The sequence below is a fragment of the Diadema antillarum genome, unplaced genomic scaffold, assembly GCF_040938485.1.
Source record: "Diadema antillarum isolate AM-2024a unplaced genomic scaffold, OU_Dant_1.0 scf00000050, whole genome shotgun sequence".
NCBI lineage: Eukaryota > Metazoa > Echinodermata > Echinoidea > Diadematoida > Diadematidae > Diadema > Diadema antillarum.
Window position 1 is genome coordinate 1,245,421 of NW_027270939.1, and position 16,993 is coordinate 1,262,413.

The following is a 16,993-nucleotide window of genomic DNA, read 5'->3' on the forward strand; positions in this document are numbered from 1 at the left end:
GATTTACAGATGGCATATAGAGCTAATAGAAAGCCAGGACACAGGCCTGTGACTTTCGCTTCTAGGTATCTTGTGTGTTACAACAACAATGTACTGATGAGAATCCTCGCTATCGCACATTCCAACTCAGCTTCAGTTTCATTCCGATCACTAATTGTAGGATATCTAAGAATGAAAAAAAAAAAAAAACCAAGACATGATTGACTGTTTATGTAAGTGTGTAATACTCCTTACAATGCATATTATGTGTATTTTGGCGTTTTGATTTCTTTTTCGAACTCTGTGTGGAGCGGTCTCCACGTTTGGATTTGACGTTTATATTAATGTAAATGCGCATTAACGGTATACAACCAAAATGATCTGGCATGATTTACATAAGATAAGTGGCATGGATATAACCGGGAAGTAGCCTGTTTAAAGTATCTGGTCACAAAAACACTATATTGTTGTCGTTGCTTTTATGAAAGAGTGTGGATTTTTACTTCTGGAAAAAAATGCTAAAGCATATAATTCGTTATCAAAAAGGAAAACAGACCGTATGACTGGTCAGTAGGTTGTACAGTGTGTGATGCCTGCATAAATACAATCCATGTCCATTGCATTTTCCATTTGTACATTATATTGCACGTAGGGTGCAGCCACACAGCCTTTCTACACTCCACATTCCACACATGCCAGTTTCGATTGGGACGTGTTCATTTCACCCAGCCAGCGGAGCGAGCACGCATTGGACATTGACACCGCATTCGAATCCGCCGTCATCGTGTGGACAGGCGCCAGGGCAAGACAAACGAACAAAATGGGTCAGGAAAAACATTGCTCAGGCTGACCTTGGAAGCACAATATTTATTTTCCAAACGACTTTTTCGTTGTGATGCTCTTTTCCGGTCTTATCTTTGTATAATGAGACAAATGAGAAATCAAATCACGCAGTGTCTTTGAGCATTACGCACTCGTGAGTCACTCTATAGCAACATTTCAGTCTTCTTGGCAAAGTAAATGACAACACAAACTTTATTCTTGAAGGGAGTTCCTTATCCACGCTAGCATTTCATACAGGAAAACCACAGGGTGACCTGGAAATACTATCTCCAGTCGTACACATAACCATCAAACGTGCCACCATATTTACAATTTCCGAGAACCTTATCATAGTCAAGTTCGACGTTTTTATAGTATACGTTTTCGTATTATCACCCTCTTTTAGAAGTTACAAAAAAACCAACAAACAAACCTGAATTCATATCTTATATTTCTTCAAATGTGCATATTCCATTCTTGATTTGCTGAAGCTAGATATATGTATACAGTATATACAAAATCTTATCTTACAATATTTCCTTCGACGTGACGTGAAACAAAACATTGATTTCTGCCAGAGAAAACTATCACAGTTTATTATGCAAATTTCTCCTACAGTGATAAATACAATAATATATCAATTCAGTTGGCAAAGGAGAACAGAAAGTGATTGAAATAATTTCAGACACATTTAACACTCATTCTATTCTCATTCTATGTGTTGTGAATTTCTTACAATTCAGTCCTTTTCCTATACATTCGCCTCTAAACAAACACGTGACATCTAAAATCAGAATCAGCAATCACTGATTTTAACAAAACAATAAGCATTTCATCAAATCTATCCACATTTCGTCAAAACTGTCCTAATTTCAAGCCTATCATGCATTGAATCTTACGCAAAATTAATTTGATGAGTTTGATGAAGGGTTAGAAGCAATCACCATTTAAACACTGTAGGAAATAAAACAGATTTTTATTAGCAAGACAAGTAAATACATTGTATAACTCAAAGGGGGTTCGTCCCAGTTTTCCAATCTCATTAAAAAGAAAAATGAAAAGGTCGTAACTACTTATGCCATAATCTATTGTGCAACGACTTTTTGTCACTCCAGACACTCTTCATTATGATGATGATGATGATGATGATAATAATAATAATAATGATAATAATAATAATAATAATAATAATGTGACACTGATAACACGAGTTAAACGAGCAAGATGGTGAGAATACTGAATTTCAAGAAACTCATATCCAAAGGATGTCCACGTACGTCAAGAATATTGCGTGATGATACCTCATGCGATCTCCGTGAATGTTATTTGTCTTTGAAATGAATGTCAGTTGTCGGTCTGGTGTATTAGAGGCTATTCCTCTTCTAAAGAACTGCTTGTTCGGGCAAATAAGACTGCGACAAGGGACTGCAACCATTCTAGTTGTCAGACGGTTAGCCCCGAGATGGTATTTTCTTCTCGATCATTCTATTCTTGGTTCAGCACACACAAACAGCTCATTTATAATCTCTTTAATGCGATACATTCACCATAGCGCGCCAAAGCCGCTTCACAGCGGGAACAGACAATTACATTATAACTCAATAGACGAACGATGCAGTGACATTTGGCGTCCATCCATCGTCCATGGCCCGACGTCGGAGTGTTTTGCGACACGACCGAATGTTGTTGTTGTTGTTATTTGGATTTATTTGGCGTTTATCATTCCTCAAGGAATATTTACACCAAATCAATGTTCATAAAATCACTTTAAAGTTTTCAAATTTTACCCTAAATTATTTTCATTTTTTTAAAATAATTAATTCAAAATAATACACAAACCGAAAGCAGGTGCAGGACTAGTCTCTAGAAACAGGCTCTTACAAATATCACGAGATTCATTCGATACACGAAAGTCGAGACCATTGTGTGTCCTCTTATTGTACAGGCATGGAAGACTAGTTTCTAGGGAAACCATGGCAATTAAGAGATTGGTGAATTCAATTACGTTATCTATAAATCGATTTGTTGTAGATTTCGTGGGGTTTTTTTTCTGATTGAAAGGAGCAAACAGGAACATGGCGGTCTCGGGAGTTCGTATGTCATGCCCGCATTTTAAAGCTTCTAGTAGATGCAATACGCTCTGCGATATCGCATTTCAGACACATTCTCATCTTTACAAACAGTACTCCTTACAATCATACAAACAAACTTTTTTTCACACTATTCTCGATCTATGAATAAGAAATGGACAAGTCAATAAATCATCTTCTCACAAGATAAGATGTTGCATCTATTACCCACGAATAAACCTATTGAGCAAAGCAACAACTTGTCCGTTTGTTGTAAACTACAGAAGGGTAAACTCCCATTCATTCTGTCATAACTTTTCCCCCCTCCGCGCAGAAAACTGATTCAAGAGCAATTTACAGAGTTTATTGTGTCTGCCTCTGTGTGTTTGCGCTGCGGTCACAAGTCTTGTTCCCGCTGACAAACCATCCATCAATAATACCATGTGGCTGAATAGGATGCGTCCGCTTATTTATTTCGCTGGCACAGAAAGGGGCTCTAAATTTAAAACGCTCCGGATCGAGATCGTCATGTGACCAGACGCAGGGGTCACGTGATGTGATGATCATCACCGCTACACGGACAAAACAAGGCGTTAGTATAGCTGACCAACGGTCTTGTTATAAACTTGTAGGCAGTGGTATGTCACGGTATTCATTTGAGTCTTTACTCTGTGTCAATTAAAATTGCCTCAATCAAGACAAGACATTCTTGAAATGGGACAAAGTCTGATACGCCTTGGATGTGCGGCTTTAAACATCCACATTTTACGAAATAACGTGTATCATCTCCACATTCTTCTCTTGTCGTCTTTGGGGGTTCTATGTTTGCCTTTAGTAAATTCAATCCCCTATAACGCAGAGAAAGAAACTTTGTGATGCCACATAAACTTTACTATTCATCTGTCTACGAATTACTTGAACTAAACAAACAAAAATCAAGTGAGATTGATGCCCAGCTTGATTACAACGAGACCAACCACTCAGCCAGATACTTCAACTTGGCATAAAATATCTTCACTTCTGAGACTACGCGCTTCTGTGTTCTACTTCCATGCGGCTTCTGACTAAAACATTATTCTTCTCTTTCTTTCCCGTTTCTTCACTTGTAAGATAATATTAGTAACCTTGTTGGTTCACAATGGTCCTTCTTACACTGATGGCGGCTGTGCCGAATATAAGGCACAAGATGATAGCATTAAACGAGTGACATGCAGTGCACTGACATGCAGTGGCATTGAGGAAGTGGCATGATTACTGTGGAAGACACATGCTATAGGCACAGTAAATGTTAGATTCATTGTTCCATATTACACGTGAAGGCAGCCAGCCCGAGTTTAGATATGCATCGCACACTTTTTAAACTTGGTTATGAACGTCACTGTTTCCATCACTGTTCAATATCTGCTCTGCAATTCCTAAAATTTGTCGTGCACAGATTGCCTTCAAAGTTGTCGGCTCGTCAGTAGCCAGCCACTCTATACTAAGTAATCGCCATCACATTATTCGACACATTCAAAATTGAGATGGATGCCCTCCCACGCATCCCGTATTTTTATATCTACGTTAGATTGTCGGTAGTCGTTGGCGGCTCATTTCGTGCAGCCAACAGTAAGATCATCGCATGTGTACTAAATGAAAGCTTAGGTTGGAATGGCGTAAATGCCCTCACAACTTGCTGTGAAAGTAAATTTACGTAAATGAGACTATTAAATGAATTACATGGTGATTTCTATGCTGACAGGTTAAGACCGGTGAGATGCGGGACTCTGATGTCGGACATTATCGTAGTGTTAGTCTGACGGGTTATAATTTGGAATAATTAACCGATATAGCTGTGTTGTCTTTACAGTAAAGGGATCATCCACGAGCTACCCTAAGCCTTTAACACAGCATAGCTGGTAGTGATGCACGTTTTGTTTAATGGTCTCTTGAAAACGCGTCTTTCTTTTCAGTTCACCATAACATCCTACATCTGAAGCAGATTAGGAAACAACAGCAAATTGACAAGAAAAAGAAGCTGTGTCATTGGCTCTTCAAACGATTTGAGATTTATTTTTCTTAACTTCATCTCAACTCTCGTTATACACATTTTGTTCTCAAAATGTTTCGTAAAAATCAAAAGCACAAGAGTAACGCTCTGTCTCATTTTGTGTGTGCTGTGGTATCAACCACTAATCATTTACTCATTAGTATGTGTGTAATGCGAGCAGCCTCAAGGTGTACTGTATAAGAAAAGGAGAGAGAGAAGGCTAACGAATTACTCATCATCGGGCATCTTGCGAGCGATGTACGACACGACCGCCTTTTACGGAGACCGGAAGACGAGAGGGTGCTTACATCTTACTGTATACTCTACGTGACATGTTATTCTACGTGATAAGAGAGACGGCGTATCTACGCACTTTGGCAAACACTCATCAATAAGAGAGATAAACGATCAGCGACTTTACTTGCCTAAATCGTTTCATAAACAGACAAAAGATAATATACGACGGTGGTATATCACCAGAACTTCATTCATGGTTCGACCCCGCCGGCCTACACGTCATTGCATGCAACAAAGTTTGCCCAAGAAACTGTCGTCACTTCTGGGCAAAAATTGTCTGTTCTAAGAAGAAGTACAGATACCAATGTCTATGCGAAGGGGTGCAAAATAGCATTACACTACGCCAGGATCAACACACACACACACACAAATATATAAGCTGTAGCACAGACGAAAATCATGACATTACTAAATCTAAAAGATTAAACTGACTTTAACTAATACAAACTATGACAACGCGATGCATGTGTGTGTGTGTGTGTGTGTGTGTGTGTGTGTGTTTTACTGTGTTTTAGTCCATTGTCAAAGGTAATTCGGGGACAGAAGCAAGTTTCCAACGCAATTCAGTGCAACGCAATGTGAGTGTTTGTGTACCCTATATAATATTTTGTTCATGTGTGTGCCTCGTTATCCGATACATAATGTCACTATACCGTGATGGTAAGTATTACGATAGTCGAATAGGTATACATTACGTATATAATTGCTTTGATAATCATGAATAACGTATACTGCCACGAGCCAATATAAGTCAGAGTGCGATATGCACCGTGAAACAATATTGTGCATTATCAGTTCAATATGTCTAAAGTCCTTTGTCATTTGTCGGTTTTATGACACTGTAAAGAACCAACTCGTGAGTTTTAACGTCTATTCTCTGTGCTCAAATATGCGTTGACGAATACTTGCTTCGTATGGTCTCTCATCCACTTCGAATTACTTGCTCGCTATAGCTTCTGCCTTCTTAAGGTATGAAAATCTGTTGCGGTGTGCTGGTTTAAGCAAAAATGCCAGGATCAGTCCACATCTAACAAAGATAGCGCGAGACAAAAATATTATGTGTGTCAGATAAATCTATCACATGCCGTGTACAATATCTTATACAGATCTTTACACAACGGTGATTCAAGCACAATTCAAACTCTGTCATCCCAATGAAGTCAGACAATGATATTGGGTACACGCAATCGCCTTGCTTATTGCTCAATACTGTGTTCTTGCGTCATTCATACCACATCGTTTCGCGCATTATAGCACGAGGACGAATAAGGATGGGAGGAAGAAACATTGCAAAAACACCAAAAACATTTAAAAAGACGGATTGGACGTGAGATTGTGGTAGTGCCAGACACAAATGGGCGAGCTTCTTTTCTCTTCGCGCCTATTCTTCCTCTTCTCCTTTTTTGTCTGCTCGCCCTTTCCTCTCATCGTGTCGACTGTCTGGCATACGATTTCAATAATTATTTTGGCGGATGACACGAGGCGAACACAAGGCACCACATTGCGAAGTTTCTGGTCTCTTTTCATGCCGCCATTTTGTTACCATCTTCATTTCCGTGAAAAAAAAAGCTAATATTGTTTGCATAAACACTTCAAAAACAAAGTGTATCCAAGACCTGATATCCATCATTTCTTTCCGATATCTCGATATTCCATAATAAGCAGCCCTTTTCAAAACTCACTCTCCGAGCCTTCACACCAATTGCGACATTGTGAGAAATGCTTTTCAAACACAGGTCAAACAAATATCTCCTTGATGAAAACTCTGTTTACTTTTTGATAATCAACAGAGTGTAGAGAATCAGCTTTCTAACAACGTCCTGCTAAAGATCTATAAGCAACATTGGTAGCATGACTACATCCTCCAGTTATGTAGGTTTTGTGATGATGAATGGTCATCACATTTCGGTATGACGATAATATTTTCAACTCATGGCTTGAAATGAGCGTAGCCATGCCTATGATGGTTGGTCGTTCTCATACCGTCCCGCCTGTGTATCATAACCTTGCACACATTAAGGCATCGAGTGATCAAAACCAAACATCAATCGGAATTGTCAGCGTGTTATTCCGCCCCTGATCGGTATTTATGGCTCATAACCAAGCATGCCGACGCATTAATGTTCGATTGCAAAGCCTGTCTGCGTGTTTTGGATGGCTCGGATAAAACAAAGTGAAATAACACCAGTGGTAAACCTGCGTGCGTGTCACATAGCTCGTTTCTGTTTAATGTACAGAAACAGTGCTGTAGTGACATGTTATTTATCATAACTGCAAGCATGTTCAACATGTTTTCATTCTATATCTTGAGCCAATTTCTGTCTGGTCTATAGGATTACTTTTCTTAACATACCATCTTCAAAAACCATTGTGCATTATTTACAATCAACTCTTAAGTAACTTATGCACGAAAGAATTGTGATATGCAATGGCACAATTGCAAATCATAATATGCCGTCACTAGAGCAAATTATCATACACGCATTCATTTTTTCCCCTGTCATTTAATACTAAGAAACTTAAAAACAAAATGCCAGGTTTCAGTCAAACTTTTTACACAGAGTTGACGTCACAACCCTCCAAACAGAAGTTACACATGTTTGAACTCATCCAATGAGTAAAGCGTCTTTCCTATAAAAGAAAAAAAATCACACACGCCCAAAAATATAACACCAATAATTAGAATCCATGTCCTCAATCAAAGCTGCTCATCACCTAACTGATGACCGGGAATTGTCCTGCTGACTCTGTAATGATCTATCCTTCTTATTTCCTATGCGATTCCGCGTCGCTGGTAAACTCCTCCACAATGGGCACTGTCGGTGATCCCTTTCCGCTTGACCCCTCCACATGTGGTCTGACCTGGATCGGGATGGTTCGCTCGGCAGCTTGGGCTAGGGCTAGCTTCGGAGCCTCCAAGGTGAGAATGCCCTTCTCTGACAGGTAGCTTTTCACTAACCTGAGGTCAACGTCATCAGGCAGCGTGTACTGTCGATAGTATTCCCTCTGGACGAAGCCACCTTCTGGGGTACCCTCGCGGTGCTCTGCACGAACAGTGAGCTTATTGTCCTTAATCTTTACCTCGATGTCCTCGGGTTTATACGAACTAACGTCAAGAGTCACTTGGAATCTCTGGCTATCGTATTCAATCTTGCTGGTCTGACGCTCACCAAGACCTTTAGGGGGACCAGAGGACTGGCTGGTCAGGGAGACAGGTGTGACGTAATAACCCTGGTAGAGGGTCGGCGAAGCAGGGTTTGAGTACCCGAAGGTCGGCGTAGAAGCAGTTGGTTCCTCGAGAACTCGTCGTTCGGTCGTTCGTCTGGTCGTTGTGGTGGTTTTCACGGTGGACTGCCCTGGACCTGCAGACTGACTGGTCTGGATGTATGTGGTTTCTGGTTGTGACTGAGAGTAGCCCATCGTCGGCTGCTGATTCGGTTTGATGACAGTAGGTTCAGCATTCGGAGACAAGACAGTGATGGTAGGCATTTGCTGACCTCCGCCCTGCTGTACCTTATGCACCTCGACCGTAGGTTGGCCAAACTGCGGCGGGCCGGTGCTTGATATGGTTGGGGTCATCCCTCCCTGACCAGAATTGATGCTATATTCCACCTTTGGGTGCGAGAACGGAATCTTTATTTCTATATTCATGATGTCGGCTTATTTATCTCTGAGTGAAAACGAGAAGAAAGTAATCCTAGCAAAAGGGACAACCAGTACCAAAATGATGTCTGTGTCACGTTCGCGCGCCACAGGGAATCGTCTGGTCATTCAGAAATCTCGTTTGGGAAACAAACAAATCCAGTCGTCTACACAAGATATGAAGTCACTGAACTATCGTACACCACCTCTTTCAGTCGTCAGCTCAGTCTATCATCGAGTGTTATAGTCCAGACTTCTTTGCGTGTTACGGCATCCGATAGAACCTTCGGGAATCTCTCGAATAATCCAAACTTAAGCAGAGAAGCGACAGACGAACAGCAACCACACTTAAGCCACTCACTTCGTGTCGTTACGGGAGTACAGACACTCAGTGTGCTAAACGGTCTGGCCTATTTTGGTCAGCGTCGCCACTGTACACGAGCAGTCGTCAGCTATCACACGCCACCGAGACCACACGCCTTATCATAGCTGCACTTCCGTCTATCTGAACATTCCGGATAACAAAGCCTGCGATATTTCAAGTCAATTTGTCAAACTCGAGACTGTCTGATTATCCTACAAGAACTTAAGCGGAATGTTCAATCTCCCTCTAAACCGGAATGAATGTTTATCTCGAGGAATTATTTCCGCTCGTAGCTCGCGAAGAAAAGTGTGGCAGTCGAAGGGGAATTAACTTCGTGGGCGCGCGCTTGTGGCTGCCGCCCACCAAGTGAAGTATATCAGCAAACGATCGCGGAGCACTTCTCACGAGTGTGTGTAGAGTAAGAAAAAAAGAAGAGCACCGCTCGTCTGCGTATATCTCGTGCAGATTTCGCAGAGCAGCTAGATTCTATATCGGGTCTCCTCGGGACGATACATTCCTCACCGCTCGCTCCTTGCTACACGCTGGTTTGCGGCGCTGGATACCAGGTGACGTGGCCTGAGTTGGTATGCCATCTATGTGGCTGTCTGCGGCGTCACTAACCGCTACAGCCTAGGGGTATAGGACTGAAGATGGGGATGGAAGGGGGTGGGGTGGATCAGGTGTAGACGGAGAGGGGGAGGGGAGAATGAGCGAGAAAGAGAGAAGAAGAGAGAACGGAGGTAGATGGTGAAACAAGTCAATTAAGATGAAAAGAGGAAAAATGGGGGGGGGGGGGGTTCAAAGAGTGTTGTACAAAACATAAGCGCAGGGCCTGCCAAGTGCCACGTAAAAGACAACCACGAATTCATCAAATCCCATGTAAACGTGTCACCACACAGCTTTATACTGCATTTAGTGTAACAAACCAGCTAAGTTTGTCTGAAATTGTTGGAACTAAAGTTAAGGTATCACACAACACAAAAAGAGAACGATTATGATAACAATCAATGATGATGATGACCCAGTAGATGAAGAGTAGATATTGAGAAAATCTTATGACAACTTTGCTACTGTTCTCAGCTGGAATTCATGTGTAACACATCTAAATGACTTCAGTAACGTGCACTTCTTCATTAGCTGTTTATACGACAGTGTATTCAGTAATCCGTTTCCATGTCAACAACAAACATCTACAAAAGGGTGGATGCTTGGTGAACTCTTTTAAAAAGCTAATTTGATATCTTTATTACAGATTAACACTAGCTTAACCTTTGTTTGTATACGAACGGAAGGATTATAACAATTATTACATGAAAACGATCTCTAAGAAAGTTTGGTAGGGCGCTATTTAGAGTGACAGTGATGCACACTTTTTCACTGAGAGAGAGGTAAGGTCACGACTTTGCGTGTCGTGGTCATAATTTTATCCTTGAATGAGGATGATTGCGTTAGATTCAGACATTGTTTCGTTACAGGTGTGTCTCAGTGATATGCAAATCAAGTTATATAAATGCAAATACTCGAGACGTAAACGTTAGTTCTTACCATGTGTTACAAGTTAGTGTCGGAGCCCTCCCAAAAACACCTTTGGTTACGTTTTATATATTTTGTAGAATTGCTTTGGGGATTTGTATTTCGTATCGTATCGACACCATGGTTTGCAATCAGTCCAAATTTGTTGTGTCGATATCGACTTTCAAGATAAAGTCTGGCAAGAGACGATTCTGCAACCTGTTCAGACGAAACAAGGTAATGAGCAACGCTACTTCGATTATGCGGGTAAAAATACTTACACAGACATGTACACACAAACACACACACACACACACACACACACACACACTCACACATACAGTATCAAACATACTCCGAACCAATCAGAATAGTACCCTAATATACCCTATTTACTTGTGCGTTCATGCACAAACTCTTAACTGGATAATCTTTTCAAATAGGCAATTTAATGAACGTGAATGACAAAACAGTCTTCTATTATTTTTCCTCGTTTAAACGGTGGTACCCTTACTGCAGCAGTCTAATGATGTGACGTCACAAAGAGCCGTAACCACCCACTGACCTGCTCTGCGCTTTCCTACAAGTAATGACGTCAGCGCGGAGATTGCTCACTGCTTGAACTCTCCCTCAATGAGCCAGGTAGGTTCATGAATATTCAGAACTTCATAGAGTCACCTTTGTTTTCTACCATCTGGTGAACAAGTAGATAAATGGGTGAATAAATGAAATTAATCCAGGGCGCCTGCTAAGGAAAAATAAAGGAAGAAAAGAAAGAAAGAAAAATTTTATTAACAGTGAATGTCTACTTCATAATAATTCATCTCCATTTCTCCTGAATGGTCCCTCACTTCTTGTTCCTGGCCCTTTCGAGATGACAGCCGTCTTCGTAAATGACAACAACTCGTCCTGCCCTGTCATCTCCGACTGCGATCTTCCTAACTCAGTCTTCCTTCGACCACGGTCACCAGCAGGCGGCTTCGCCTTCGATCTGGAAGACCGGAAAGTGCGGTGAGGACCCTGAGGCCAGCTCCTGTCCGTTTGACAGGACTCAAGAGCCGATGAAAGGGGACAGTGGGGACGTATACTCAAGACTCACATTTAGAACAAGATGGAGCTGGCCAGGTAGAAGAAAGAGGTGTTATCAGCAAGCTTTGACAACTGATAGGAGTATAAAAATTTGCAACATTTTCTTCACAGTTTGCACCGAGTGTGACCGATCAAAATTACTGTCCGTGTGTTTGTGTGTTCAGACTGAACTACACGATAGCATAGAAATGACATAATATTTCAATCTTTTGTTTGTTTTACATTCGTTGATTTCACACATACAGCGCGCAATCACTATGATGGTGGATAGAGAACTTCGCGCATGTGACGTCAAGACGAAAGCTGACGTCATCCGAAAGGATAAAGCCGAGGGGTTGGCCAAGAAGGATGAAGAGTCAAACTTTAGGCTGGAGTTGAGAAGGATGGAGAATGAAAAGAAGGCTGAGGAGAGGAGGAGGAGGAGGAGGAGAGAAGCCGCCAAGAGGGCGAGGGAAATGATGATGGATGATGAAGAGCTGGCGAAGCTTCTGAAATCCGTCTTAGATTTTACTTGATACCAAAATCTATTGCCTGTACAAATTGAATAAACTATCTGTTGAATATGAATAGAAAAGTGATCAAAGAACTTGAAATGTATTCTTATGTAATTTCTCTTTCCTTTTTACCACCACATCAAAGTGATGCATTGGCAAGGAGAATGAGGAAAAGAAAACTTTTGAGTCCAACGGTCAAAAAAAAAGAGAGAATATGCCAGAATATTTTCGTAAATACTTGACTAGGGCAGGTGTCGGAGTGTGAGCTTATTGAAGTATCATCGTTACCTGTGGTGTGGAGATAGGACAGGTTTAGTACAGAACAAGCGGAATATCTAAGTGATTAGTAAATAAAGAAGACGCGATCGTTTTGGGGAAATACTTTATCATCAACTTGTAAGAAATGTTTCAGGAAAATAATCTTCAAAGAGCGAATGAATGAAGGTATGAACGAACGCTTGCATGAGTATAAGAGAAGGAACATACTTATCGTAAGTATGTTACAAATATTGTGTATGCTATCACCATGAAGTAGAATTTTATGATACTGAAAAAAAAATCTTGCACATATCGAAATATACAGTTTATCGACTTTCGTCTAAAATAATGTCTCGTTTATTTTACGAATCAATTTTCTTTTTATCTCGAATTAAATGTTTTCTTTTGATGCAAATAGACCAGACATGTAAGTGGAAATTAAGTTGCAAACGAAAAATAAAATAAATTTCATTGATATCTACTCGGGTTTAAAAAAAAAAAAGAGCTAGGAGAACTATTAAATGTGAGCTTCAATCATAACAACCATCAGCATTTGACATATGTTTCTAATAACTTTTCTTTTCTAACGAGAGCGAATCTCGTGTAAAGGCTATTTAAAGAAAACAAATCTGCTGAGCAGGAGACATAATTCTTCAGTATCCAAACTACATGTATACAATGAGGAACAATTTCACTCCAAATCATGGGCGACCAAGCGCTTTTTAACGACAGCAGAGACGCCTATAAGATAGCAGGTGTAGAAGCTTTGACGCGGAATACGATAAAGATGGGATGTCAACATGGAACGTTGTGAAGGGATAGAAAGAAGGAAATAAAGAGAGACTGAGAGAGAGAGACAGAGCTGGGTAATGAGGGTGAAATATATGGATAGAGAAAGAGATTGATTGAAATTGTTATTAAGGTATAGTTACCGTGACGGGGAATCAAGTATGGGTACTCGTCAGAAATGAATTCGTTATATACACTTGACAAAGCAGAAAAGACATTTAAACATTACAGCATGTCATTCGAATTCATCATGGTGCCAACAGAATAGGAAAGAGAATTCGTTCTCCCTTGGGTAACGGCAAAAATCGTAATGAGGCGGCTCCTAAGAAGGCGATGAAAATGAAAGATAGCTGAAGCAAGATTTTCCATCGCTTTACATCGGCATGAGAATAAGTATATAGAATTATTTCGACTTGAAGTTTGCTTGCTTGTTTGCTTCCGTGGCTATCTGTGGAGTGATTACATAATTATGAGTAAGGAATCATGGGACTAGTTACTTATTTTTATACTCTAAACAATAGGGACAGATATAAGACTGTATTTCGTCTAAGTCAAGCCGAAGGCCTCATATTATTGAGAGTCTACTAATTCACTTCAGTTCCTCAATAATCTTCTGGAGCAATAGCGACATCGATAAACGACACAATTTCATATGATAGCACAGTCAGCTAGGGGTACTGTAAGTAAGAGTTTACTTTACATATGAAGAGTTTGTTCGCAAAAACCGATAAGTCCATTTTTGAACATTTTGAAGGACCGTCTCTGTCATAAAGTACAAAATAATACCTTTTAAATGATATATTGGTCACTACATATAAAGGTACATTTTTGAAGTTATGGTCAAAATAAGCAAACATTTTCTTATTATTCTCTTTGTTTTTCTTGACCTTTAATCGAAAATATCTCCATTTGGCAAATATGGACTTATCGGTTTTTGCGAACAAACTCTTCATATCTCTCTGAAAGCAAGCATCTTCTGTAGTACGATGGAAGCAGTTATCAACCTGTCAACAAATTGTAAATGATATTCGGAGGTCCGGTAAAAGAGGCCTGGAGGCCAAAGGTGAGCAATGGCTTGTCCTGAAGAGAGTGGTGAACATAAATAATAGAGAACATTTTGCGTTTTCTTTAATTGATGTGTTGATCTATTTTTGCCCTTCAACCGACATCTGAAGAGTATTAGCTTCGGGAGAATGTCCGTGAGCCTGTACTTGGCTGGGCAGAAGACCATTTCTTGGCTATAGGCAGACTCTTCGTTTATCTGTAACTATTTGTGTCTTTCAGATTGGCCGGAAGTTTTTTGTTTGTTTGTTTGTTTTTTTATCGTTTACCTACGTGTTCTTTAATTGAAATTTAAAAAAAAAAGGTGAGAAATTTATAGAACACTTCCTCAGTACTCCGCGAGTTCATTTTTTCTGCTCAACATATCCCTGGATACCAATCTGGTTGGACTGTTATTTTTTAAAACGCTTTGCCGACGTCCTTTACTTCAGTTGGAGGAAAAGGCAAGGGCATTCCGAACGGCAATGGAATTTATAGATCTATGCCTGCACTGGAACACAATATTATTTACAGCTGCTTAATCGTGGAAGTTCCGGACATATAAATTCTATTCAGGCTTTTAATCAAACATCTTGATCCATTTATGAAATGGATGAAGAATGTGATGTGGTTAAACTATATATCTCTTGTTGTCAAGAGCATGCTATATTTGACATGGAGGGCATGCATTGTGAACTGTGAAAACAACTTGAATAGCTTACATACCAACCTGCTGAAAATGATCATGATGTGTTTACGAGAAGGCGTGTTGTTTTCAATTTGGAGAATGCATAAACCTGTCACCTGATTATGTTCGTCCTGAAATGATGATTTAGGAAAAACAAACCTCTCTTCAGCGGTTTAATTACTGAAGACCTTCCTCACAGACGCAAAATATGAAAGGGCTTTTTCTTTGCATAGAGCTGCACTTCAATTCTATTATCTTTGTCTCGTTTGAATTTTTTTTTTTTTTTTTGGGGGGGGGACAAATATCATCTTTATTGTTTCATGTTATTCATCATTTGACGGAAACGCTATGACGCATGTTATAAATGAAAAGGGTTAAGATAAATATTTCCATAGTAGAGAAAGAAAAACAACGGTGAACAAAGAATGTAAATCCAGCAGGAGTTTGAATGTCAGGTTCCGCAGATGCCCTGAGGAGCAGTGTGACTCTATTTGGCGTCCTGCGATTACCAGATAATTATGAACTATAAGTGGACGTCGATGAATGTAACAAGTAGAAAGGATTAGCAGTTTAAGTATCTAACCATTAAGTGATAAAAGATACTCGTTCAACATTCATGACACTAACTAACAAGCCGTACTAGACGGTCAACCAATATTCATGGTGGCAAACCTATACATTTTCATTTATGAAATTTTCATAGAGGCAAGCTAAATGTTCATAGTTGGTTCAGCAAAATTTTCGTAGAAATAACCCTAGCTAAATAATACATTGTGTAGCCATGTATAGTGGCCCAAGATGAACATGAGTATAATAACATGACGGATCATAATTATGCCGATATATTTTTTTTTTCAACAGAAAACATATTTTTGACACGACAATGTCTTCCACTGAAACTCACTGCCCTGTATCATCGTTACATCCAAAGCAAAGTTCATGAATGAATGTTGGAAATCAATTCTGCTCAAGTTAATCCATCTGCACACAATAAAGGATCATGCAGGAATCTTCATCTTCCCGCCAGAGAATAGAGAAAAGGCAAAGCGGAACTAATGCCATCATGAGAGTTGGACTTTGATCGTTCCCTTCTGCTCGAGTCATCATGGAGCATGTATACACAGTCTAATGGTGTCATCTACCTGACGAGCTCCAGTGACCAAGCTGGATGCGGGGAACCGGACGATGCGACGATAGATGCGGGACACGCCCTATGCCTTCGAGGAATCCACGGAGTGTCATCAGAGATTGATCCAGGATTGGATAGGACCGCTGACAGGATCTTAGAGGGATAATCATCGTGGTATGAGAGGGGCAGAGGAAACCCTTTCAGCATTGTACACTGTTATAAATGTCGGTAATGCCATGTGATTCTCTCCCCCCCCCCCTTCTATCTGTCTGTTTCTTTCTTTCTTTCTCTCTCTCTCTCTACACACACACACACACGCACACCAGGGAGGTGCTATAGCACCTCCCTGCGCGCACACACACACACACACACACACACACACATATCTATATATATATATATATATATATATATATATATGTATATATATATATTTTTTCATATATATATATATTTATATATATATTCATATTTATATGATACATGATCTCGAATGCATTATACTAGATTATACGCACGATAAAATGCATAATATAAACCAGGTACAGTTTTACATGACCAAAGGCCGAGGTGAAGCTGAAATGCACGCACATTAGAACAGTGTTTATAAGAGCATGTATTATGATAAAGTGAATTTATGATATTCATTCATAACGCTATTCGCTAATCAAAATGCGTGGTTCATCAATATCAATATCAATATTAATCCTTACGAAAGCAGACATCTGCCATGTATAAATTTAAGTCTGAGTAAAGTAAACGTTTATGAATATATATATACGTATATATAT

The 16,993-nt window shown here is 39.9% G+C and overlaps 1 protein-coding gene across 1 annotated transcript; it reads right to left on the reverse strand.

Annotated features, from left to right (window-relative positions):
* Positions 1 to 7,656: 7,656 nt before the first annotated feature.
* Positions 7,657 to 9,548, reverse strand: LOC139715553 (uncharacterized). The gene has a single exon (XM_071627116.1). The coding sequence runs from the start codon at positions 8,845 to 8,847 to the stop codon at positions 7,963 to 7,965; it is 885 nt and encodes a 294-aa protein (XP_071483217.1). The 5' UTR covers positions 8,848 to 9,548; the 3' UTR covers positions 7,657 to 7,962.
* Between the last annotated feature and the right edge of the window lie 7,445 nt (positions 9,549 to 16,993).